Source organism: Eucalyptus grandis, chromosome 8, assembly GCF_016545825.1.
Source record: "Eucalyptus grandis isolate ANBG69807.140 chromosome 8, ASM1654582v1, whole genome shotgun sequence".
Lineage (NCBI taxonomy): Eukaryota > Viridiplantae > Streptophyta > Magnoliopsida > Myrtales > Myrtaceae > Eucalyptus > Eucalyptus grandis.
Genome location: NC_052619.1, coordinates 9,331,371 through 9,357,112, shown reverse-complemented (window position 1 = coordinate 9,357,112; position 25,742 = coordinate 9,331,371). Strand labels below are relative to the sequence as shown.

Genomic DNA, 25,742 nt, shown 5'->3' with positions numbered 1-25,742 from the left:
CGGGGCGTGACAACGTGGGCCACGACGTTCACTGTGTTCTGGAATTGGGTGAACTTCTGAATGTTATCGTAGACGCATCGACCCCACCATAGTACCTTCACCACGGAGGCAAAGTTCTCGTCGTGGACTGTGATGTCTAAGCTCTCTTTAGCGACCTCGGTTCCTTGGATGCCCATTGAGATCCCGATGTCGGCTTCCTTAGGGCAGGTGCATTGTTTGTATCGTGCCCCGTGAATGCAACCACGTGGCCTTTTTGCTTCAAGCACTGAACCATGAGGAGCTTATCGAAAGGCGATGATCTCGCCATGACCTGGATTTTCTCGACACTTTGAAGCCTCTCCTCAGGCGTGTAGCTGCGGAACTCAGCTCCTTCCACAATGAAGGCTTCGTCCTGGGGCTTGAGAATCCCGCACTCTGTGGCAAAGGCCTTAGCGGTGAAGATGTTGTCGCCCGTTATCATCTTGATGTTCACTCCTGCGTCCTGACAAGCTTGGACCGTGCTCTTCACACCAGCACGGCACGGGTCCTTAATACCCACAAGTCCTAGCAATGTCAGGCTGTCCTCTTGAATCTTCTTCCCGTCTTTCTTTTCTTTGGTCGCTTCCTTGGGGACTTGTTTATGAGCGAAAGCAATGCACCTGAGGCTGCTTGCTGCCATCCCCTGGATAATCTGCTCGAATCTCATCCTTTCGTCTTCGTCCAGATCTTTTGCTATCCCCGACCTGTCGTAGAAGCTCGAGCACATCGCCAACACCATCTCTGCTGCTCCTTTCCAATGCACGTGGACTGTGTCGCCCGTGCTCTTCATTATTAGGACACTGCTTCTCTTCTTCTGCAAGTTGAAGGCTTCGACTTGGATAACTTCACATCTCTTCTTTATATCCTCCATGTCCATGCTCAATTGTGAAACCGCCCAGGAAATAATGGCTTTCTCGGTGGTACTACCCAAGAACTCATACTCCGATCTCAAAGACGGCCTATAGAAGCTGCCCGTGCTGCTCAATGCGACCCCCTCCCGAATCAAATCCAGGACATTCTTGGAGACAGAGGAGTACGTGTTTTCCTCCATGGAGTCTAGGCCGATCCAGAATTTTGTCACCTTCATCTGGTTCATCGTAAGAGTGCCGCTCTTGTCGGTGCAAATAATGGTGGCCCTCCCCATCGTCTTGCAGGTCGACAACCTCCTTACCATTACCCAATCTGCCATCATCCTCTTCATTGAATAAGCGTGAGCGAACGTTACCGCTAGTGGCGAGCCTTCGGGAATTGCGACCACCATAATCATCACCATGTCTGCTATGATTCCTACCACGGAGTTTATGATATTGTGACCCGTCGTCTGACCCTCCACAAATTCCTGGTTCCCGTTCTTGTCCTGTGTGTTTCCGGTGAAGTAGCGAGTCAGCAGGATAACGAGAATCAGGAAATTAACCGCCAAGCTGACTTTGCCAATCGACGAGGTAAGCTTGTTGAGCTGAGCCGGTAAAGGGGTCTGCTCGCTGCTGTCGCGGCTGATGGAGCTCATCATCTCGCCCCACGCGGTGTTCATCCCAACCGATGTAACCAGCATCCGAGCTGAACCATCAACAACCTTCGTTTTAGAGAACAGGAATGGATTCTGATTGCTGTTCACTGCTACGTGATCATTCTCCCCGGTCATGCTCGATTCGTCAACCTAAATTGAAAATACAAACGTCACATGTGATTTAGTGACGCTAGGGTGACACGATACAATGCGTTCTCGTCTCAACTTTAAACAAAGAAAATAAACCCCGAATAAATATTAACACGAACAATGGAGTGTGTTTTAACTTTTAACAAAGTTTGTTCTACCATGACTGGAACTTTGACTTAAAACCATTAATTTTTCTTTTCGTCATAGAATTAAGATAATGAAAGGTGACAATGCCTAGTATCAAACAGAATATTACCCAATTATACATTTATTTGGACTAATTAACGTGTGCTCAAACTTGGTAATACTAAATCCATATATGAATGGAGAAAGCCAACATGAAATAACGGTAGAAAATTGAACCTAAAAGTTTTAAAAGACCACATATAAATACAGAGTATATAAACCACACTCTCAAGTAACCTAGGATATTTCACACTTCTATCATGTGCAAGTTGGATTAGGAGAGATAAGTGAAATTCGACTAATGAGAACAATGCACACGTGAAGGGGCAGAACTTGGCTCTAACCATGTCAAAAAAATTTACCTAAAAGTTTAAGCCCGTAAATAGAGGGAAACCTGTTGGAGAAATCCTCATGAAGAGTTTTGAAGTTGACAAACGTATCCTTCGGTCTAGTCTCGAAAGTCTGCTTCTGCGGGTTAAAGTCGAAGACTTCCGGACAGCCAGACTCAAGACTCAAAGTCTATCCTCATTGGATCTCGAATCCGTTGAAGAAAGGTTATCCAGAACTAAGTGGTTTGTTCAGGATTTAACCTTATCATCTGGAGGAGATCTCGTGGCTGGAGAAGACGTATCAGAATCCTTTGATTGATCAAAGATTGATTCAATGACTGAAGATTCGATGATTGTCTATATATTATTGGAAGGTTCTACTTATGGAAACCGAGATCCTGATTGTATGGGCAAACAGGATTGATGGGCTATCAACATGTTCCTTTAATAACTCGAACAATCTTCCTAATTAATTCTGTCCAACGGTTAGATTGGAGGAATTCCTTTGGTAAGTGCCAACGGATATGATGGCATAAAGGAGTATATAAGGAAGTCGTTCTTAGTTGTTCGAGGAGAGTGCGCGATAGAAAAATTCCAAAGTCTGAAGCTCCTATTTGTTTAGATAAATCTCTTGAGCGAATACTTGTATACAAAAGAGAGTCTATATTTGTGAGAGACCTTGAGGAGGTGTGGTAGAACATCTACACTTTGGAATCAAGGCAAAGCTGTGCTGTAACTTCTCTTTTGATTATAGTGAAATCCAGCCGGTGGGCTGTCAGTGCGGAAGAGTGGACGTAGGCTTGGAATAAGCCGAACCACTATAAATCCTGTGTTTAATTCTCTCTTCCTTACTCTCTTTATTTCAATCGTATTTCAATCTGTTAAGAATTGCTTCCGTATTCAAGAAAAACTGTTTGTGCGCCTATTCACCCCCCTCTAGGTGTTTATACTAGCTATATCAATTGGTATCAGAGCTTGTGTACTTACTTTATTTGAAGTGTTTTACTTCATAGTAAAAGATCCATGGCTAGTATGCTAGCACCGGGGCTGATGGAAGGGCGAAGCAATACCGACCACCTTACTTTGATGGAAAGGATTACAACATCCGGAAGAACAAGATGAAAGCTTTCCCTACGATCAAAGGATCCTCTCGGAATGGGATGTTGTAGAAAATGAATAATTCCTACCCTTTGCACCGAGTCTACGAAAGAGGAAAAGATACTGAAGAATCCAGTTGTCTCGGGGAAGAAATAACCAAAAGACAAACACTCGATGCAAAAGCAATTTACTCTTTATATTGTGCTTTATCACCAACGAGTATAATAGAATATCTTCTTGTGGTACGGCAAAAGAGGTTTGGGACAGATTGCATATCACCTATGAAGGAACAGATCGAGTGAAGGAAACAAGAATCAACATTCTTCTTGGTCAATATGAAGCCTTTAGAATGAAACCAGGAGAATCAATATCTGACATGTTTAGTCGTTTTACAGATATTGTGAATGGTCTTGAAAATCAAGGTCAACCAACTTCTGATCCCATGAAGGTAAACAAACTTCTGCGTGGACTCTCAAGGATTGGAATCACATAAAGACTTCGATAAGAGAGACGCGAGAATTATGCCACTATCTTGATGAGCTTATTGGAACACTTCAGTCCTATGAAGTGGAAAGGATCAATGAAGAAGAAGATCCAAGAGGTAAGAAATCCATTGCATTAAAATCAAATGATGATTCGATGTTACAGATTCTGAAGATGATATGGACGATGAGGAGCTTGCTCTCATGATAAGAAGATTCAGAAAACTAAATAGAAAAGGGAGAAGGTTCAACTCAAAGAAACCAGGCTTTCAAAGACAGCAGACCAAGTCTGTTGATGATGAGGAACAAAATAAAGATGTAGTCTGCTTTGAATGCAAGAAGAAGGGACACATCGGACCTAACTGTCCTCTTTTGAAGAAGAAGAAAGGAAAAGCTGAAAAGTTTCGAAAAGCTCTCAAAGCTGAAACACGGGTGATGCGAGTGTGAAGAAAGTGATAATGAATATGCAAATCTATGTCGATGGCACGATCGGACTCGGATTCGGATCGGACTCGGACAGTGAATTTGAGGCAAGTAATTTTAAGATTCTGTCAAAGTTTCTAAATATATTGATGAACTATGCTTAAGTCTTAAGACTTCTCTCAAAAGTATTTCCAAACTAAAAGGGAAAACTTAGCTCTAAAACAAAAAGGAAGATGTTTTAACGAAAAGAGTTAAAAGCCTAGACTCATCTGTTTCTAATCTTAAAGAAAAAGAAGGAAATCTTTTAAAAGAAAATGCTTTCTTAAAAACAGACTTATCAAATATATCAAAGAAATTTTCAATAGGGTCTGAAAAACTTGAGAAAATTCTTTCAGCACAAAGACCTTACTTCAATAAGTCTGGTCTAGGTATGACAGAAGAAACAAGTCCATTGATTGATTTTCCTAAAGTAAAAGAAAGAATTAAGAAAAGGCTTTCGAGTGAAGTTTACAAAAATCATTTTAAGAAAGTCTTTGTAAAACACATAGGAAGAAATTCTCTCGGATGTTCTAAGTGCGACGATGTAAGGAACACTTTGAAAAAGAGTGTCCTTTGGTATGGAAACCTATTAAAAGAGTATGGGCTAATACTTTTTTATCTTACTAACACCAAAGGACCCAAGAAAGTTTGGGTACCAAAGAAAGCTTGAGACTCTTTATTAAATGCGGGTCTCCATCAAGAAACGAGGTAAAGTGGTATCTTGACAGCGGTTGCTCAAGACACATGACAGGAGACTCAAATTGCTTTATAAAGCTTGCTCAAGTAAATGGTGGAAAAGTTTCATTTGGAGGAAACAACAAAGGAAGTATTGTGGGTTTTGGAACTGTGAAAATTGGGACTCTCACAATAAGTAATGTTTCCTTGGTGGAAGGACTCAATTACAATCTTCTCAGCATTAGTCAATTGTGTGATACTGGTTTCAAGATCTTCTTTCAAGAAGGAACATGTTACGAGTCGGCAAAGACTCTACTCAATCTTTTTGGGTCGAAGACATGGAAACATCTATCTTACGGATGTGAAACCAAATGAATCGCAATGTCTTATCTCAATTCAAGACGAAGCAAGCTTATGGCACAAAAAGCTTGGTCATGTCAACATGAAGCAATTAGCCAAAATCTCATCAAAGCAGCTTGTTCGGGTCTACCCAAATTGCCATACCAAAAGTCTGATTTATGCACTCCATGTATTCAGGAAAGCGGTAAGAAATTCATTTAAACCAATAAATTATGTCTCTACTAAACATGTACTACAGTTGTTGCATATGGATCTCTTCGGACCAACCAGGACTCAGAGTATTGGAGGTAAGAAGTATTGTCTAGTAATTGTTGATGATTACTCCCGTTTTACTTGGGTATATTTCCTCTCAAGTAAGTCCGAAACCTTTTCGTATTTTGAAAAATTTGTTAAAAAGGTTCAAAATGAAAAAGGATGTGTAATCTCTTGTATAAAAACAGATCACGGAGGAGAATTTGAAAATCAAGATTTTACAAAATTCTGTGATGAATCTGGATGTAAACATGTGTTTTCTTCTCCATATACTTCTCAGCAAAATGGGGTTGTGGAAAGAAAGAACAGATCTCTTCAAGAAATGGCTAGAACTCTTCTAATTGAAAGTAAAATTTCTTCTCGATTTTGGGTGAAAGGCTGTTTCAACAGCTTGCTATATCATCAATAGAGTCTTCTTAAGATCTATTCTTCAGAAAACCCCTTATGAGTTATTCAAAGAAAAGAAGCCTATTGTTTCATACTTTCATGTATTTGGTTGCAAATGTTTCATATTGAAAAATGCAAAAGATCGTGTTGGTAAGTTTGAAGAAAGATCAGATGAAGGTATCTTCCTTGGATATTCTACTTCAAGCAAAGCTTACGAGTCTATAACAAGAAGAGTCGATCTGTAGAGGAGTCAATGAATGTCAAATTTCGAGATTCAACGCAAGATGAATCAAGTCAGACTCATCATGAAGAGTCTGAACCGGCTCCAGACCCTCCAAAGTCTGCAACTCAAGAAGCATCTCAGACTCTGGAAAATCAGCATCAGGTTGTTAGTGAAGATCCAAATAAAGAAAGAGATCATCAACCAGACAAATCAACAAGTAACTGGAAGCATAAATCCAGTCATCCCAAAGATCTTATAATTGGCGAAATGAATGAAGGAATTCGCACCGGATCAAAAGGCGAAAGAGTCTAGTGATGTGGCTCTTGTTTCTGAAATTGAACCAAAGAGCATAGAAGAAGCTTTATCGATGAATGCTGGATTGAAGCTATGCAAGAAGAGCTCGAGACAATTCAGCATAAATGATGTATGAAATTGACATCCAAACCAAAGGTAAAACTGTTATTGGAGCCAAATGGGTGTTCGAAACAAGATGAACGAGAAATGAAAAGTCGTACGAAATAAAGCAAGACTCGTGGCCAAGGGATATACGCAAGAAGAAGGAATAGACTATGATGAGACTTACGCTCCAGTGGCAAGGTTAGAAGCTATTCGACTATTACTTGCGTTTGCTTGTTATAAGAATTTCAGGTTATTCCAAATGGACGTCAAAAGCGCATTTCTAAATGGATTTATCCATGAGGAAGTTTATGTGGAACAACCGCCAGGGTTTGAAGACCCAAAGAAGCCAGACTCAGTCTTCAGACTGAAAAAGGCTTTGTATGGTTTAAAGCAAGCACCTCGAGCTTGGTACGACAGGTTAAGTAATTTCCTTTTACAAAATGGTTTTGTCAAAGGTAAAGTAGATACGACTTTATTTATCAAGAAGGAAAACAAAAGTTTCTTACTTGTTCAAATATATGTAGATGATATCATTTTTGGATCCTCTAATGAAAGTACATGCAATAAATTTTCAAAGTCTATGCGGGAGGAGTTTGAAATGAGTATGATGGGAGAATTAACATTCTTTCTTGGTCTTCAAATAAAGCAATTGAAAGAAGGAACTTTTATCTTTCAAGAAAAATATGTTAATGATCTTGTCAAAAGGTTTGGGCTGAGAATTGCAAAAAGGTCGACATACCAATGTCAAGTTCTTTAAAGATAGACAAAGATGAAGAAGGGAAGAAAGTTGATCAAAAGCATGCACGGGAGCATTATCGGATCACTTCTTTATCTTCTTGCTTCTAGACCTGATATTTTGTTGAGTGTTTGCATCGTGCAGGTTTCAATCGGATCCTAGAGAATCTCATCTCGGTCTTCGAAACGCATCATCAAATACGTCGCTTCATCATTAAGCATCGGTCTTTGGTATCCTAAGAAGGAGACTTTAATCTTCTAGGTTATTCGAGACGCGAATCTAGCCGGTTGCGAGTTGATAGAAAGAGCACTTCGGGAACTTGCCGGTTGCTTGGAAACGAAAGTGTCTTGGTTTTCTAGGAAGCAAAGTCTTGTGTCACTTTCAACAACGAAGCGAGTATGTAGCTCTTGGAAGCTGCTGTTCACAAATTCTATGGATAAAACAACAGCTAAGGGATTTTGAAATTGAAGACTCATGCACGGAGATTAATTGCGACAACACCAGGCGCTATCAACCTCACCAAAAATCCAATTCTCCACTCAAGAGCAAAGCATATAGAGATTCGACATCACTTCATTAGAGATCATGTTCAAAATGGAGATGTCTCAATTCAATTTGTTGACTCAAAGAATCAATCGGCTGATATACTCACAAAGCCTTTGGACAAAAATCAATTTGAGTCTATACGGACCCGGACTCAACATTTTGAGGTATGAGGATATCAAAGTCTAAAGACCTTCAGACTCGGGCTTATAAGACCTTATCTACGAGTCTTGTCTCAACCTTCGGTGTAAGTCTTTCTCTCTCAATCTTATCTTGAAAAGGTACGATCATCGAGACTCTATTTAAATTGTTGCTATATTTATTAACCGTAAAATTTTGCAACGATTCATTTTCAAAAAGGAAGTTACTTTTGAAATAGCTATTTTTCGGATAAAGGCAGTTATTTTGAAATGGCATATTTTATTTCCTTTGTGACGATTCGTTTTCTTCTCTTTTAACCGAACGAACACTATCGATTACTCTTCACCTTTCTATTCACTTTACTCTCAAAACCCTAGAAAACATCGATCCTCCACTTCCGTTTGTCTCCTTCGTTCAATCTTAAAAAGTTGTCATCTTTTCTGTGAAAGTCAAGCAAGAAATCTTCCATTGACTCGAGAAAGATGTCGTTTTCAAGAAAGTCCTCAAGAATCGCAAGCGGGGGACCACGAGAGAATGAGTGAAGGGCCTACTCACTTTGATCTTACGGAAGATGAAGTTTCTCCAAATCGGCATCCGAGCCCACAACATTCTCGGCGGCGTCATTCTCCACCATCTAGTCCTCAAGGCGTTGTTCAACGGGAAGAAATCATCGAGCGGGACCGTAAGAACTCAAAAACTGCTTTTATCTATAAGCTATATCGTGCTTTAAAAGGAATTCGTACTCCTTTGAAATATGTTGATGATTTTGTTAAAGAAAAAGGATATAGGAACGAATATATCTTTACTGAAAAGAATGGAAAGTTTGGGAATTGCTCGTAAAGGGGTGGTGAAAACCCTTGCGAATATCCCAAGTGATCCTCGTGTATTTGGGGGCCAAATCCTGTAGATGGGAATGATGATGACAATATGTTCAGTTTATTTCAACCGAAAATGGGTATTGCGGCTGAAATTCAAGGAAAAAGGGAGATTTGTTCGGATCAAAGGAACAAAAGGATCGTACTCGAAATTGCTGAAGCGTGGGGTAATAAACCCTAGAAGTGTGGACTTTGATTTTTCTGGATCTTTGTGAAAGTGAACTTGAGGGAAAAGTTCAATTATCTTCAATTGGAAAAGTTCTATTATGACTCAACAGAGGCTTATGCTAAACTGACTGCGTATTTCTATTCAAATCTTAACTTTTTAGATGCGAATATATTTTCCTTCAGTGTTAAAGATCAAGACTATGTTGTCGATATGGATATCTTTGGCTGATGTGTTAGAAGTTGAGAGAGGGAGATATCAACCGATTAAGGTTTCCATTGCTCGGGCCACTCTTGAACTGGTGAAGGACAGAAAAACAGAAGAGAAGATCACCTACTCAAGGATGAATGCATTCAACATCCTGCTTCACAAAACTGTGATTAATTGCCTTCGGCCAAAATCAACTTCCAAAGCGATGTTTCAAGCTCGAGGCAAAGCTAATGTGTATGCCATCCTCTCTCGTGGAAAGAAGTTTTCTCTCCCTCATACTATCATGTTTCACATGTATAGAGCGTGATGAAGGACAGAGGTCAACTCCCTTATCCAAGCCTTGTTACGAAGATATTCGGACATTTAATATTCAGCCTCCACAAATCCTTTGTGTTCGATCATGCGATCAAATGGTGGTAGGACTGAAAATGGTGACCAAAATGCGTGCGAAGGAACTGAGCAAGGAATTGGAGAAATTCAAGGAGAAGACTCTGCCAAGTCTCATCAACTCTCTTCTGCTGCTAAGAGAAAAGGGAAGGAGCCCATGGCTGCTCCATCAAAGAAAAGAAGAGCTCTCCTCGTTGAGGATGAAGATGATGACGATGACATTACCATCTCTGCAATGGCATTAAAGAACTTAAGTTGTCTGTTCCAGAAAGATTCGGAACAAATGACGAAAGAAGCGAGAGGAGGAGGAAGAAGAAAGAGAAAGAAAGGAGGAAGGAAAGGAAGAAGAAGAAAAAGAAGCAAATGAGAAGAAAGATGAAGAAAGAGAAACGTGCAAGAAGCGAGATCAAGCAAGACTGGAAGAAGAAAGAAGAGAAGGAGATCTGAAGGAATCTCTTCTCCACCCGTAGGCATTGAAACGGGGAGATCGGGAAAAGGAGTGACATCTTCATATCGAGATGAAAGTGAAGGAGTCGGTCGCTCACCGCGGACCCGAAGATGTTTTGCATCTCAATTTCCGGAGGAAGGTCATGAAGCTTCATCGCCAAACCTACGAGATTATCTTTGAACCTCCATCGTCGCTTTTACTCCATCGGAATCGAGCGAAGCAAGTACTCGGACGATAATGGAGCAGATTTTCGCGAGAATCATGGACATTCTCTTGGAGATGAAAGGTCAAATTTATGCATTGGGATGCGAAGTTCAAAGCTTGAAGAATGAAAGTCAAGCTTCTTCCCTGTTCATTGAATGATAAGATGCAAGCCCTCTCTATTCGAGAATCGGGCCAATGCTAAGAGTGAGGAGGTTGTTCAGTGAAGGAAGACTTTAAGAGGCTGGAAGGCATCGTTCGATCTATGGAAGATATCCAGCTTGTCCGTGTTCCCAAGTTTTCTTCAACTTCATCTCATCCTTTTCAATGATGACAAAAAGGGGGAGAGATGCAAGATTTTGATTCAAAAACTCTTTACTTTCATTAAACTTTTTGGACAAATTTGAGGTTTATGGTTTGAACCTGTTTGACTGTGTTTTTGTGTCTGGATGCCTAGACTTGGATTTAACTTGACTGCTTCTATTTATCAATATTGATATCTTATGAATGGCTTAATCATATATTGGACTAACTTATTTTCGTGGTTGCGAGAATCTAGTGTTATTCTATTAGCCATTTATTTCAATAAGATATGCATATGTGTTTGAGAAATGTTTTGCGGGTCAAAGTTATCCAAATTTGCGGGAAGGTTTTGTCACCATCAAAAAGGGGAGATTGTTGGAGAAATCCTCATGAAGAGTTTTGAAGTTGACAAAACGTATCCTTCGGTCTAGTGCGAAAGTCTGCGGACTCGTCGGTTTAAAGTCGAAGACTTCCGGACAGCCAGACTCAAGACTCAAAGTCTATCCTCATTGACAGTCTCGAATCCGTTGAAGAAAGGTTATCCAGAACTAAGTGGTTTGTTCAGGATTTAACCTTATCATCTGGAGAAGATCTCGTGGCTGGAGAAGACGTATCAGAATCCTTTGATTGATCAAAGATTGATTCAATGACTGAAGATTCGATGATTGTCTATATATTATTGGAAGGTTCTACTTATGGAAACCGAGATCCTGATTGTATGGGCAAACGAGTTGATGGGCTATCAACATGTTCCTTTAATAACTCGAACAATCTTCCTAATTGATTCTGTCCAACGGTTAGATTGGAGGAATTCCTTTGGTAAGTGCCAACGGATATGATGGCATAAAGGAGTATATAAGGAAGTCGTTCTTAGTTGTTCGAGGAGAGTGCGCGATAGAAAAATTCCAAAGTCTGAAGCTCCTATTTGTTTAGATAAATCTCTTGAGCGAATACTTGTATACAAAAGAGAGTCTATATTTGTGAGAGACCTTGAGGAGGTGTGGTAGAACATCTACACTTTGGAATCAAGGCAAAGCTGTGCTGTAACTTCTCTTTTGATTATAGTGAAATCCAGCCGGTGGGCTGTCAGTGCGGAAGAGTGGACGTAGGCTTGGAATAAGCCGAACCACTATAAATCCTGTGTTTAATTCTCTCTTCCTTACTCTCTTTATTTCAATCGTATTTCAATCTGTTAAGAATTGCTTCCGTATTCAAGAAAAACTGTTTGTGCGCCTATTCACCCCCCTCTAGGTGTTTATACTAGCTATATCAAAACCGTTATTGAATTACACAACATGAGCTTGATAGAGAGATCATTATGAGAGAGTCCGAGTTCAAGCCTATCAATATATCTAGTTCGACTCACCCTTTACTCAAATACTTAAACGAATGAGTTATGATTAACCATAATATATTAAGTGTTCCATACTCTCCGAGTGGATTATTAAAACATAATTCACACGTGTGTACCAACAATCTTCCATCATGTATGAGTTCAGTATTAAGTATACTCTTCTTTAATATATATTTTTCTAAATCAATAGGTCTCAACTTGAATCTTAGATGCCCAGCTTCATCTTGGTTTCTTTCTCTAAACTGAACCAATAAGGTTGCCCCGAATCCACATTTGTCATGAGATTCATCCTTTGATATATAAATCAAACACCAATGGTGTTTGGTACTATTATTAAATAGTTCTGATACCATTATTAAATAGTTCATTATAAAAACTCAAACTTTTGAATTGACTTTCTATTTGTTAATATGATAATCTGATGCGGTCAAACCAGTTCAAATAGTCGTCCATGATATTGCTAGTATGAGTACCTAGAGGGGGGTGAATAGGTATATAAAAGATTTTTCTTCAACAATTGCACAATACTAGACAGTTGAAGGAAACGATAATCAAAGTAAGACTGAGAGAAGAGAAAATTGAACACGCGGTTTATAGTGGTTCGGCATATCAAGCCTACGTCCACTCTTCTTCACCGACAGCCTATTGGCTGGATTCCACTATGAACAAAAGAAAGTTACAGCACAGCTTTGCCTTGATTCCACAGTGTAGATGTTCTACCACACCTCCTCAAGATTTCTCACAAATATAGACTCTCTTTTGTATACAAGTATTCGCTCAAAGGAATTGTCTAAACAAAAGGAGCTTCAGACTTTGGAATTCTTCTATCGCGCACACCTTGAACAACTAAGACTGTCTTCCTTATATACTCCTTTATGCCATCATACCCGTTGGCACTTACCAAAAGAATTCCTCCAATCTACCCGTTGGACGGAATCAATTAGGAAGATTGTTCAAGCTATTAAAGGAACGTGTTGATAGCCCATCAATCATGTTCGCCCATACAATCGGGATCTCGGTTTCCATAAGCGAGAACCTTCCAATAATATTTAGGCAATCACCGGATCTTCAATTATCGAGTCAATCTTCGATCAATCAAAGGACTCCGTTATGTCTTCTCCAGCCACGAGATCTTCTCCGTTGATAAGGTTAAATCCTTAACGAAACATCCAGTTACGGATAACCTTTCTTCAACGGATTAGAGACTGTCAATGAGGATAGACTTTGAGTCTTGAGTCTCGCTGTCCGGAGGTCTTCGGACTTTAAATAACGAGTCCGCAAGCCTTCGAACTAAATCGATGGAAACGTTTTGTCAACTTCAAAACACTTCAAGAAGATTTCTCCAACAATCTCCCCATTTTTGATGGTGACAAAACTTTCTTGCAGATTTGGATATCTTTAACCTGCAAACATTTCTCAAACACATATGCATATCTTATAGAGATAAATGGCTAACGAATAACACTAGAATCTGCAACCACATAAAATAGGTTAGTCCAGATATATGAAGCCATCCATAAGATATCAATATTAGTTAATAGAAGCAGTCAAGTCCAAGTCTAGTTCGGTTCTCATCCGGACACAAAACAAAGTCAAACGAGTTCAAACAAAACAATCCAACAAACAATTAAAATTTTAATGAATGAAAAGTTTTTTGTTCAAATCTTGCATCTCTCCCCCTTTTTTCATCATTAAAAGGATGAGATGAAGTCAAGATTGCTTGGGAACGCGGACAAGCTGGAAATCTTCCATAGGCTGAGCGATGCCTTCCAGCCTTTTAAAGTCTTCCTTTAGTTGTGCAATCTCCTCACTCTTGGCATTGGCCTGATTCTAAACGAGAGAGGGCTTGCATTTTATCATTCAATGAACAGGAAGCTTGACCTTCATTCTTCAAGCTTTGAACTTCACATCCCAAGGCATAAATTTGACCTCGCATCTCCAAGAGAATATCCATGATTCTGCGAAAATCTGCTCCATTATCGCAGTACTTGCTTCGGCTCGATCGATGGAGTAAATGCGACGATGGTAGATCAGCATAATCTCGCGGGTTTGGCGATGAAACTTCATGACCTTCCTCTGGAAATTGAGAGGCATAAACATCCTTTGGGTCTGGGTGAGCGGCGACTCCTTCACTTGCATCAGGATATGAAGACTTCACTCCTTTCTCCTGATCTCCCCCTGTTTCCATGCCTACAGGTGGAGAAGAGTGTTCCTCAGGTTCTCCTTCTTCTCTTCTTTCTTCTTTAGGTCTTTCCTCCTCTGTTTCTTTTTCAGCTTCTATTTCTTCTTCTTCCTTCTCCTCTGCTTCTTTCGTCATTTGTTCCGATTCTTTTACGTGGAACAGACTGACTTAAATTCTTCAAAGCCAATGCAGAGATGGTGATGTCTTCCTCATCATCTTCATCCTCAACGAGGAGAGCTCTTCTTCTCTTGGATGGAGCAACCATGGGCTCCTTCCCTTTTCTTTTAGCTGCAGAAGAGATTTGATGAGATTTTGCAGGAGTCTTCTCCTTGAATTTCTCCAACTCCTTGCTCAGTTCTTTCAGATACATTTTGGTCACCATTTTCAGTCCTACCACCATATGATCGCATGGTCGAACACAAAAGATTTGCGGAGGCTGAATATTAAGATGTCTGAATAACTTCGTAACAAGGCTTGGGTAAGGAAGTTGACCTCTGTCCTTCATCATTGCTCTATACATGTGAAACATAACAGTGTGAGGGAGAGAAAACCTTTCCCCAAAGAGGATGGCATACATCAGCTTTGCCTCTGAACTTGAAACATCAGTCTTGGAAGTTGATTTCGGTCGGAGGCAATTAATCGCAATCTTGTGAAGCAAGATGTTGAATGCACCCATCCTTAAGTAGGTGATCTTTTCATCTGTTCTCCTGTCCTTCACCAGTTCAAGTGTGGCCCGAGCAATGAAAACTTTGATTGGTTGATATCTTCCTCTTTCAACTTCTAACATATCTGCCAGCATATTCATATCTACAACAAAGTCTTGGTCTTTAACGCTGAAAGAGAATCTATTCGCATCTAAAAAGCTTAGATTTGAATAGAAATATGCGGTTAATTCAGCATAGGCCTCAGAGAGTCAGAGCAGAACTTTTCAAGTTGAAGATAACTGAACTTTTCCCTCAAGTTCACATTCATAGCATCCAGAAAATCAAAATCCACACTCCTAGGGTTTATTACCCCACGCTTCAGCAATTTTGAGTACAGATCCTTTTGCTCCTTCGATCTGAACAAATCTCCCATTTTTCCTTGATTTTCAACCGCAACACCCATTTTTGGTTGAAATTGATTGTACAATTTGTCATCATCATTCCCATCTACGATTCGGCCCCAGTCCACGAGGATCACTTGGGATATTTGCAAGGGTTTCCTCGGCCACCCCTTTTCGAGCAATTCCCAAACTTTCCATTTTTCGCGAAAGATTTATTCGTTCCCATGTCCTTTGTCTTTAAGAAAATCATCAATGTAGTTCAAAGGAGTACGAATTCCTTTTAAGGCACGATATAAGCGGTAAATATAAGCGGGCTTTTGAACTCTTATAAGTCTGCATCCTCGATGATTTCTTCTGTTGTTGATGATCAACGCCTTGAGGACTAGATGGAGGAGAATGACGCTGCTGAGAATGTTGTGGGCTCGCTTGCTGTTCTGGAGTCACTTCTTCTTCAGTAAGATCGAAGTGCGTAGGCCCCTCACTCATTTGCCGTGGTCCCTTGCTTGCGATTCTCGAAGACTTTCTTGAAGATGACATCTTTCTCGGTTTTGGAAGATTCCTTGCTTGACTTTCCCGGGAAAGATGACAACTTTTGAGGATTAAACGAGGAAGACAAATGGGAATGGAGGATCGATGCTTTCTAGGGTTTTTGAGAGTAAAGTGAAGAGGAATCGACAGTGCACGATCGGTTAAAAAGAGGAATAAACGAACCGTCACAAAGGAAATAAAAAAAAATGCATTTTCAAAATAACTGTCTTTTTCCGCAAAAATAGCCATTTCAAAAATAACTTCCTTTTTGAAAATGAAACGATGCAATATTTACGTCAATTAAATATAGCAACAATTTAAACACAGTCTGACGATCGTACCTTTTCAAGATGAGATTCAAAAGAGAGAATGACTTACAGTCTGACGGTCGTACCAAGACTATCTTTAAGATAAAGTCTTGTAAGACTGAGTTTGAAAGTCTTTAGACTTTGATGTCCTCATACCTCAAAATGTTGAGTCTGGAACGTATAGACTCAAATTGATTTTTCTCCAAAGGCTTTGTGAATATATCCGCTAGTTGATTCTTTGAGTCAACAAATTGAATTGAAACATCTCCATTTTGAACATGGTCTCTAATAAAGTGATGTCGAATCTCTATATGCTTTGCTCTTGAATGGAGAATTGGATTTTGGTGAGGTTGATAGCGCTGGTGTTGTCGCAATTAATCTCTGTGCATGAGTCTTCAATTTCAAAGTCTCTTAGCTGCTATTTTATCCATAGAATTTGCGAACAGCAGCTTCCAAGGGCTACATACTCTGCTTTTGTTGTTGAAAGAGACACAATGCTTTGTTTCCTTGAAAACCAAGACACATCACCTTCCAAGCAACTTGCAAGTTCTGAAGTGCTCTTTCTATCAACTCGCAGCCGGCCGGATCTGCGTCGTGAATATCCCGGAAGATTAAAGTCTCCTTCTTAGGATACCAAAGACCGTGCTTGCTGATGAAGCAACGTATTTAATGATGCGTTTCACAGCCTTTGAGATGGGATTCTCTAGGATCGATTGAAACCTAGCACGGATGCAAACACTCAACAAAATGTCGAGGTCTAGAAGCGGTAAGATAAAGAAGTGAACCAATGATGCTCTGTACAGCTTTTGATCAACTTTCTTCCCTTCTTCATCTTTGTCTATCTTCAAAGAACTTGACATCGGTATGTCGGTCTTTTGCACTTTTCAGTCAAATCTTTTGACAAGATCATTAACATATTTTTCTTGATAAATAAAAGTTCATTCCTTCAATTGTTTTACTTGAAGACCAAGAAAGAATGTTAACTCTCCCATCATACTCATTTCAAACTCATCCACATAGACTTAGAAAATTTCTTGCCAGATTTTCATTAGAGGATCCAAAAATAATGTCATCCACATATATTTGAACAAGTAAGAAACTTTTGTTTTCCTTTTTGATAAATAAAGTCGTATCTACTTTACCTTTGACAAAACCATTTTGTATTAAGAACTTACTTAATCTGTCGTACCAAGCTCGAGGTGCTTGCTTTAAACCATACAAAGCCTTTTTCGGTCGAAGGCGAGTCCGCTTCTTTGGGTCTTCAAACCCTGGTGGTTGTTCCACATAAACTTCCTCATGGATAAATCCATTTAGGAAGGCGCTTTTGACGTCCATTTGGAATAACCTGAAATTCTTATAACAAGCAAACGCAAGTAATAGTCGAATAGCTTCTAACCTTGCTCTTTGGAGCGTAAGTCTCATCATAATCTATTCCTTCTTCTTGCGTATATCCCTTGGCCACGAGTCTTGCTTTGTTTCGTACGACTTTTCCTTTCTCATTCATCTTGTTTCTGAACACCCATTTATCTCCAATAACAGTTTTACCTTTTGGTTTGGATGTCATTTCCCAGACATCATTAATGTTGAACTGTCTGAACTCTTCTTGCATAGCTTCAATCCAGCTTTCATCGGATAAAGCTTCTTCTATGCTTTTTGGTTCAATTTCAGAAACGAGAGCCACGGCACTAGACTCTTCTCGCCTTTTGGATCAGTGCGAATTCCTTCATTAATTTCGCCGATTATAAGATCTTTGGGATGACTTGGACTTATGCTTCCAGTTACTTGTTGATTTGTCTGGTTGATGATCTCTCTTTGTTTGGATCTTCACGAACATCCCGATGCTGGTTTTCAGTGAGTCGAGATGCTTCTTGAGTTGTAAGCTTTGGAAGGTGCGGAACGGTTCGGACTCTTCTTGATGAGTCGACTTGATTCATCTTGCTTTGAGTCTTGAAATTTGACATTCATTGACTCCTCCACAGGCTGGCTCTTCTTGTTATAGACTCTGAAGGCTTTGCTTGATGTAGAATATCCAAGGAAGATACCTTCATCGATCTTTCTTCAAACTTACCAACTCGATCTTTTGCATTTTTCAATATAAAACATTTGCAACCGAAAACATGAAAGTATGAAACAATAGGCTTCTTATCTTTGAATAACTCATAAGGGGTTTTCTCTAGAATAGGTCTTAAGAAGACTCTATTGATGATATAGCATGCTGTTGAAACGACTTCAGCCCAAAATCGTGAAGAAATCTTGCTTTCAATTAAAGAGTTCTAGCCATTTCTTGAAGAGATCTGTTCTTTCTTTCCACAACTCCATTTTGTTGAGGAGTATATGGAGAGGAGAACACGTGATTAAAGCCAGATTCATCACAAAATTTTGTAAAATCTTGATTTTCAAATTCACCTCCATGATCTGTTATTATACTTGAGATGACACATCATTTTTCATTTTGAACCTTTTTAGCAAATTTTTCAAAATACGAGAAGGTTTCGGACTTCCTTGCAAGGAAATATACCCAAGTAAAACGGGAGTAATCGTCCACAATTACTAGGCAATATTTCTTACCTCCAATACTCTGTGTTCTGGTTGGTCCGAAGAGATCCATATGCAGCAACTGTAGTACATGATTAGTAGAGACATGATTTATTGGCTTAAATGAATTTCTTACCTGCTTTCCCCGGAATACATGGAGTGCATGGATCGGTCTTTTGATAAGGTAATTTGGGTAGTCCTCGAACAAGTTGCTTTGATGAGATTTTGGCTAATTGCTTCATGTTGACATGACCAAGCTTTCTGTGCCATAAGCTTGCTTCGTCTTGAATTGAGATAAAACATTGCAATTCATTTGGTTTCACATCCAGAAGATAGATGTTTCCATGTCTTCGACCCATGAAAGACTAAGTAGAGTCTTTACTAATTCCGAACATATTCCTTCTTGAAAGAAGATCTTGAAACCAGTATCACACAATTGACTAATCTTTGAGAAGATTGTAATTGAGTCCTTCCACTAAGGAAACATTACTTATTGTGAGATTTCAATTTTCACAATTCCAAATCCCACAATACTTCCTTTGCTTTGTTTCCTCCAAATGAAACTTTTCCACCATTTACTTGAGCAAACTTTATAAAACAATTTGAGTCTCTGTCATGTGTCTTGAGCATCCACTGTCAAGATACCACTTTACCTTTTTTTTTCTTGACGGTGACCTCAAATTCACTTTGTCGAGTCGATCCAGTCCGAGTCGATTGTGTGCCATCAGACATAGATTGGCATATTCATTATCACTTTCTTTACACTCGTATCACTCCGGGTTTCGGCTTTGAGAGCTTTTCAAAATTTTTCAGCTTTTCCTCTCTTCTTCTTCGAAGAGGACGTTAGATCGATGTTTCCCTTTTCTTACATTCAAAGCGGACTACGTCTTTGTTTGGTTTCTCATCATCAACAGACTTGGTCTGCTGTCTTTGAAAGCTTTGTTTCTTTGAGTTGAACCTTCTTCCTTTTCTATTCAGTTTTCTGAATCTTCTTATCATGAGAGCAAGCTCCTCATCGTCCATATCATCTTCAGAATCTGTATCATCAGAATCATCAATTGATTTCAATGCAATGGATTTCTTACCTTTTGGATCTTCATCTTCATTGATCCGTTCCACTTCATAAGACTGAAGAGTTCCAATTAGCTCGTCGACAGATAGTGGCATAATTCTTTGCATCTCTCTTATCGAAGTCTTTATGTGACTCCAATCCTGGAGAGTCCACGCAGTAGCTTGTTTACCTTCATGGGATCGAGAAGTTGGTTGAGCTTGATTTTCAAGACCATTCACAATATCTGTAAAACGACTAAACATGTCGGTTATAGATTCTCCTGGTTTCATTAAAGGCTTCGTATTGACCAAGAAGAATGTTGATTCTTGTTTCCTTCACTCGATCTGTTCCTTCATAGGTGATATGCAATCTGTCCCAAACTTTTTTTGCTTTGTAACACAAGAAGATATTCTATTATATTCGAGTTGGTGACAAAGCACAATATAAGGAGTAAATTGCTTTTGCATCGAGTGCTTGTCTCTTGATTATCTCTTTCTGAGTCATTCCGCTGGTCTCTCAGTTTCTTTCCCTCTTTCAGAAACTGATGCAGTGGTAGGAGTAATTCCTTTTTCTACAACGTCCCATTCCAGAGGATCCTTTGATCGTAGGAAGGCTTTCATCTTGTTCTTCGAGATGTTGTAATCCTTTCCATCAAAGTAGGGTGGTGCATTGCTTTGCCCTTCCATCAGCCCTGCTAGCATACTAGCCATGGATCTTTTACTACAGTAAAACACTTCAAATAAAGTAAGTACACGGCTCGATACCAATTGATATTGCTAGTACGAGTACCTAGAGGGGGTGAATAGGTATATAAAGATTTTTCTTCAACAATTGCACAATACTAGACAGTTGAAGGAAACGATAATCAAAGTAAGGCGAGAGAAGAGAAAATTGAACACGCGGTTTATAGTGGTTAGAAACATATCAAGCCTACGTCCACTCTTCTTCACTTTGACACCTATTGGCTGGATTCCACTATGAACAAAAGAGAAGTTACAGCACAGCTTTGCCTTGATTCCACAGTGTAGATGTTCTACCACACCTCCTCAAGATTTCTCACAAATATAGACTCTCTTTTGTATACAAGTATTCACTCAAAGGAATTGTCTAAACAAAAGGTGCTTCGAGACTTTGGAATTCTTCTATCGCGCACACCTTGAACAACTAAGACCGTCTTCCTTATATACTCCTTTATGTCATCATACCCGTTGGCACTTACCAAAGGAATTCCTCCAATCTACCCGTTGGACGGAATCAATTAGGAAGATTGTTCAAGCTATTAAAGGAACGTGTTGATAGCCCATCAATCTGTTCGCCCATACAATCGGATCTCGATTTCCATAAGCGAGAACCTTCCAATAATATTTAGGCAATCACCGGATCTTCAATTATCGAGTCAATCTTCGATCAATCAAAGGACTCCGTTATGTCTTCTCCAGCCACGAGATCTTCTCCGATTGATAAGGTTAAATCCTTAACGAAACATCCGATTCGGGATAACCTTTCTTCAACGGATTAGAGACTCACAATGAGGATAGACTTTGAGTCTTGAGTCTGGCTGTCCGGAGGTCTTCGAGACTTTAAATAATGAGTCCGCAAGCCTTCGACTAGATTGATGGAAACGTTTTGTCAACTTCAAAACACTTCAAGAAGATTTCTCCAACAGTCCATACCTGCAAGGAGTGCCCCTCGATGAACAGCCCATTTGCCGGGACTCGATCGCCTATCTTCAAACACACAACGTCCCCGACGACGATCTCAAATATGGAAACCTGCTGCCGCCGATCCTTCCTTATCACATCGATGATAATATTACCACTCATTGGAGACAATTCATCAAATTGTCGGTTTTGCCAATGATGGCTCACGGCTGACACCGCGGTCATGAGGAGCACCATCACGAATGTGCTCCCTGCGTCACACCAGCCTTCCTTGACCCCATTCTCCTTGATCCCTGACCCGAGCCAAAGCGTGGCGCAAACAAGAAGAATCGTGATTTTGAGGTCCATGAAAGCCTCGAGCACGAAGTGGAAGCAGCCCTTGGCGGGCTGCATGTATGTGTTGATGCCAAATACCCTTTGCCTGTGAGAGACGTCATCCGGTTCGCCGCTAATTCCAGCATTGACATCAGATTCAAGGGCCGAGGTGACTTTGTTGACACCCCCAAAGTGTCTGAGGTGACCGAGGTCTTTGTCCTTGACCAGCTTGGTGAGCTGTGACTAATCCATCTTGAAGGAGCTGGGTTGGTCGGAGCGAGCACTCGGAGCCTGATCGGGGATCAAAATTGAAGTGTAGGAAGGAAATTCTGTTGGGAGCTTGTTAGTTTTCTCTGTGGAGGTAGTGAAGGCTCGGGAGCAACGGCTAGTCACGAAGGCCAAACGCCATTTCTCGGCAAACTTGGACATAGCGGGCAAGTCCAGAGAGCCCTTGCGCCAGACGTCGTCATCTTCGTCCTCGTCCCCGCCACTGAGAATGCTCATCGTCGCTGGGAAGGGCCAGAAAGGCTTGTGATCCTCCTCCGATGATGATGAGTTGAATTTGTGGAATGATGTTTGAGATGATATCTTCATACAGCTTGAGCTGAACCAGATGGTGGCGTCATTTGAGTAACGGATTAACTAGGGTTACAGCGAAATCGAGGGACGTAGCGGAAAACTTGTTTCCCCGAAACGAAGCTCCACCCGCGATCAAGTTCATTTGACGGGGCTTGGGACGGGGAGTCAATGAATTGTCGAAAGATATGCAGGGAGGATGAGACCCAACACCGTGTTGTTTCTTGGAAGGTTTCAACTCCTATACGGAGAATGAAATGCTCTCTATGAAAAAGAATTAAAAAAAAAAAAAAAAAAAAAAAGACAAAGAAATTACTATTGGTGCATCGAATTCGCACCTTGTATGGTGATAAACAAAATAGGATAATTGCCTTATGCTGATTTAGGTTCAGTGAAATCAACATATTTATACTTTGAGGATATCGGCTAATGATATAAACTGCTATAAATTACAAGAACATGATGTAAAATATAGATTATCATGAAGATCACAAGATTCATAGTAACACCATTCGAAAAAGTTAGGGATAGACCAAATCATCCGGAAGAAGCCACGCTCCAAAAGCCCATCTGGGACTGGGTAAAGAAAAAGTCAGAGGAAGAAATTCTCTTTCTAGAAGAGTTACCTGAATCAGATAAGGGTCAAAGATTGAGGATCTTGCTGCACCTACCTAACAATGATTTTTAATTAATTTGTTTTGCATGAAGGAATCGCACGGTTGACTCATCATCTGTCTTGATCTTGCTCCGCGTTTCTTGGATGTTTCCTTCCACCCTTATTTTGGAATCCCCCTCTCATGAAGAAACATCGTATTGGCGAATGAGAACGCAAGAGTTGAGAGAAAGCAATACTCTATTACTCTCTTTCCTAATGCTTTATTTAGGAAGACATTTTGAAGTTAAACTGAAATATGTGTGTGGGCGAGAGATTAAACCTCTTTCACTATTCGATAATGATGTTGTTACATTCGCATTATGAATCCCGAAAATAAGGGCAGCTTAATTTGAATTAATTAGAAATTTGACTAATACACATCATGAATTTGTTCCTTGCCTCGACGCAATCTATGTACGTGGTGCACCCCGGATCAAGCGTCAATACCTAGGGGGAAGCTAGCACAGGACCCCACTGATATAGCTAGTATAAACACCTAGAGGGGGGTGAATAGGTGCACAAACAATTTTTCTTGAATACGGAAGCAATTCTTAACAGATTGAAATACGATTGAAATAAAGAGAGTAAGGAAGAGAGAATTAAACACAGGATTTATAGTGGTTCGGCTTATTCCAAGCCTACGTCCACTCTTCCGCACCGACGACCCACCGGCTGGATTTCACTATAATCAAAGAGAAGTTACAGCACAGCTTTGCCTTGATTCCAAAGTGTAGATGTTCTACCACACCTCCTCAAGGTCTCTCACAAATATAGACTCTCTTTTGTATACAAGTATTCGCTCAAGAGATTTATCTAAACAAATAGGAGCTTCAGACTTTGGAATTTTTCTATCGCGCACTCCTCGAACAACTAAGAACGACTTCCTTATATACTCCTTTATGCCATCATATCCGTTGGCACTTACCAAAGGAATTCCTCCAATCTAACCGTTGGATAGAATCAATTAGGAAGATTGTTCGAGTTATTAAAGGAACATGTTGATAGCCCATCAATCCTGTTTTCCCATACAATCGGGATCTCGGTTTCCATAAGTAGAACCTTCCAATAATATATAGACAATCATCGAATCTTCAGTCATTGAATCAATCTTTGATCAATCAAAGGATTACGATACGTCTTCTCCGGCCACGAGATCTTCTCCCGGATGATAAGGTTAAATCCACGAACAAACCACTTAGTTACGGATAACCTTTTTCAACGGATTCGAGGCTGTCAATGAGGATAGACTTTGAGTCTTGAGTCGGCTGTCCGGAAGTCTTCGAGACTTTAAGCGACGAGTCTGCGGACTTTCGGACTAGACCGAAGGATACGTTTTGTCAACTTCAAAACTCTTCATGAGGATTTCTCCAACAATCTCCCCTTTTTATGGTGACAAAACCTTCCTGCAGATTTGGATAACTTTGACCTTTGCGCAAAACATTTCTCAAACACATATGCATATCTTATTGAAATAAATGGCTAATAGAATAACACTAGATTCTGCAACCACAGAAAATAAGTTAGTCCAATATATGATTAAGCCATTCATAAGATATCAATATTGATAAATAGAAACGATCAAGTTAAATCCAAGTCTAGGCATCCGAACACAAAAACACGGTCAAACGAGTTCAAACCATAAACCTCAAATTTGTCCAAAAGTTTAATGAAAGTAAAGAGTTTTTGAATCAAAATCTTGCATCTCTCCCCCTTTTTGTCATCATTGAAAAGGATGAGATGAAGTTGAAGAAAACTTGGGAACACGGACAAGCTGGATATCTTCCATAGGCGAACGATGCCTTCCGGCCTCTTAAAGTCTTCCTTGGTGAACAACCTCCTCACTCTTAGCATTGGCCTGATTCGAATAGAGAGGGCTTGCATCTTTATCATTCAATGAACAGGAAGAAGCTTGACTTTCATTCTTCAAGCTTTGAACTTCGCATCCCAAGGCATAAATTTGACCTTTCATCTCCAAGAGAATGTCCATGATTCTGCGAAAATCTGCTCCATTATCAGTCCGAGTACTTGCTTACGCTCGTTCGATGGAGTAAAAGCGGGCGATGGAGGTTCGCATAATCTCGCGAGGTTTGGCGATGAAGCTTCATGACCTTCCTCTGGAAATGAGATGCAAAACATCTTACGGTGCGGGTGAGCGGCCCGACTCCTTCACTTTCATCTCGATATGAAGATGTCACTCCTTTTTCCTGATCTCCCCCTGTTTCAATGCCTACGGGTGGAGAAGAGATTCCTTCAGGATCTCCTTCTCTTCTTTCTTCTTCCAGTCTTGCTTGATCTGCTTCTTGCACTGTTTCTCTTTCTTCATCTTTCTTCTCATTTGCTTCTTTTTCTTCTTCTTCCTTCTCCTCTGCTTCTTTCTCTTCTTCTTCCTCCTCCTCTCGCTTCTTTCGTCATTTGTTCCGAATCTTTCTGGAACAGGGACGACTTAAGTTCTTCAATGCCATTGCGAGAGATGGTAATGTCATCGTCATCATCTTCATCCTCAATGAGGAGAGCTCTTCTTTTCTTTGATGGAGCAGCCATGGGCTCCTTCCCTTTTCTCTTAAACGAGAAGAGAGTTGATGAGACTTGGCGGAGTCTTCTCCTTGAATTTCTTCAATTCCTTGCTCAGTTCCTTCAGACGCATTTTGGTCACCATTTTCAGTCCTACCACCATTTGATCGCATGATCGAACACAAAGGATTTGTGGAGGCTGAATATTCAGATGTCTGAATAACTTCGTAACAAGGCTTGGATAAGGGAGTTGACCTCTGTCCTTCATCACTGCTCTATACATGTGAAACATGATAGTATGAGGGAGAGAAAACTTCTTTCCACGAGAGGATGGCATACATCGGCTTTGCCTCAAAGCTTGAAACATCGGTTTTGGAAGTTGATTTCGGCGAAGGCAATTAATCACGATTTTGTGAAGCGGGATGTTGAATGCATTCATCCTTGAGTAGGTGATCTTCTCTTGTTCTTGTCCTTCACCAGTTC

General features: G+C 40.2%; 1 protein-coding gene across 1 annotated transcript; it reads right to left on the bottom strand.

Moving 5' to 3' along the window:
• Positions 1-136: 136 nt before the first annotated feature.
• Positions 137-22,021, bottom strand: LOC120286941 (putative calcium-transporting ATPase 13, plasma membrane-type). Its single transcript, XM_039299560.1, has 3 exons — positions 21,911-22,021; positions 21,215-21,760; positions 137-1,675 (listed from the first exon to the last, which is right to left on the bottom strand). The coding sequence occupies exons 1-3, from the start codon at positions 22,019-22,021 to the stop codon at positions 137-139; spliced, it is 2,196 nt and encodes a 731-aa protein (XP_039155494.1).
• Between the last annotated feature and the right edge of the window lie 3,721 nt (positions 22,022-25,742).

Bases quoted from the DNA above. Each gene is read 5' to 3' on its own strand.
- LOC120286941 (XM_039299560.1), bottom strand. From the start codon at position 22,021: ATGAGCATTCTCAGTGGCGGGGACGAGGACGAAGATGACGACGTCTGG. The intron at 21,761-21,910 runs GTGACTAGCCGT...AAGATGGATTAG, and splicing joins AGAAATGGCGTTTGGCCTTC to TCACAGCTCACCAAGCTGGT. The intron at 1,676-21,214 runs GTATGGACTGTT...TTTTCAATTTAG, and splicing joins TCGAGGGGCACTCCTTGCAG to GTTGACGAATCGAGCATGAC.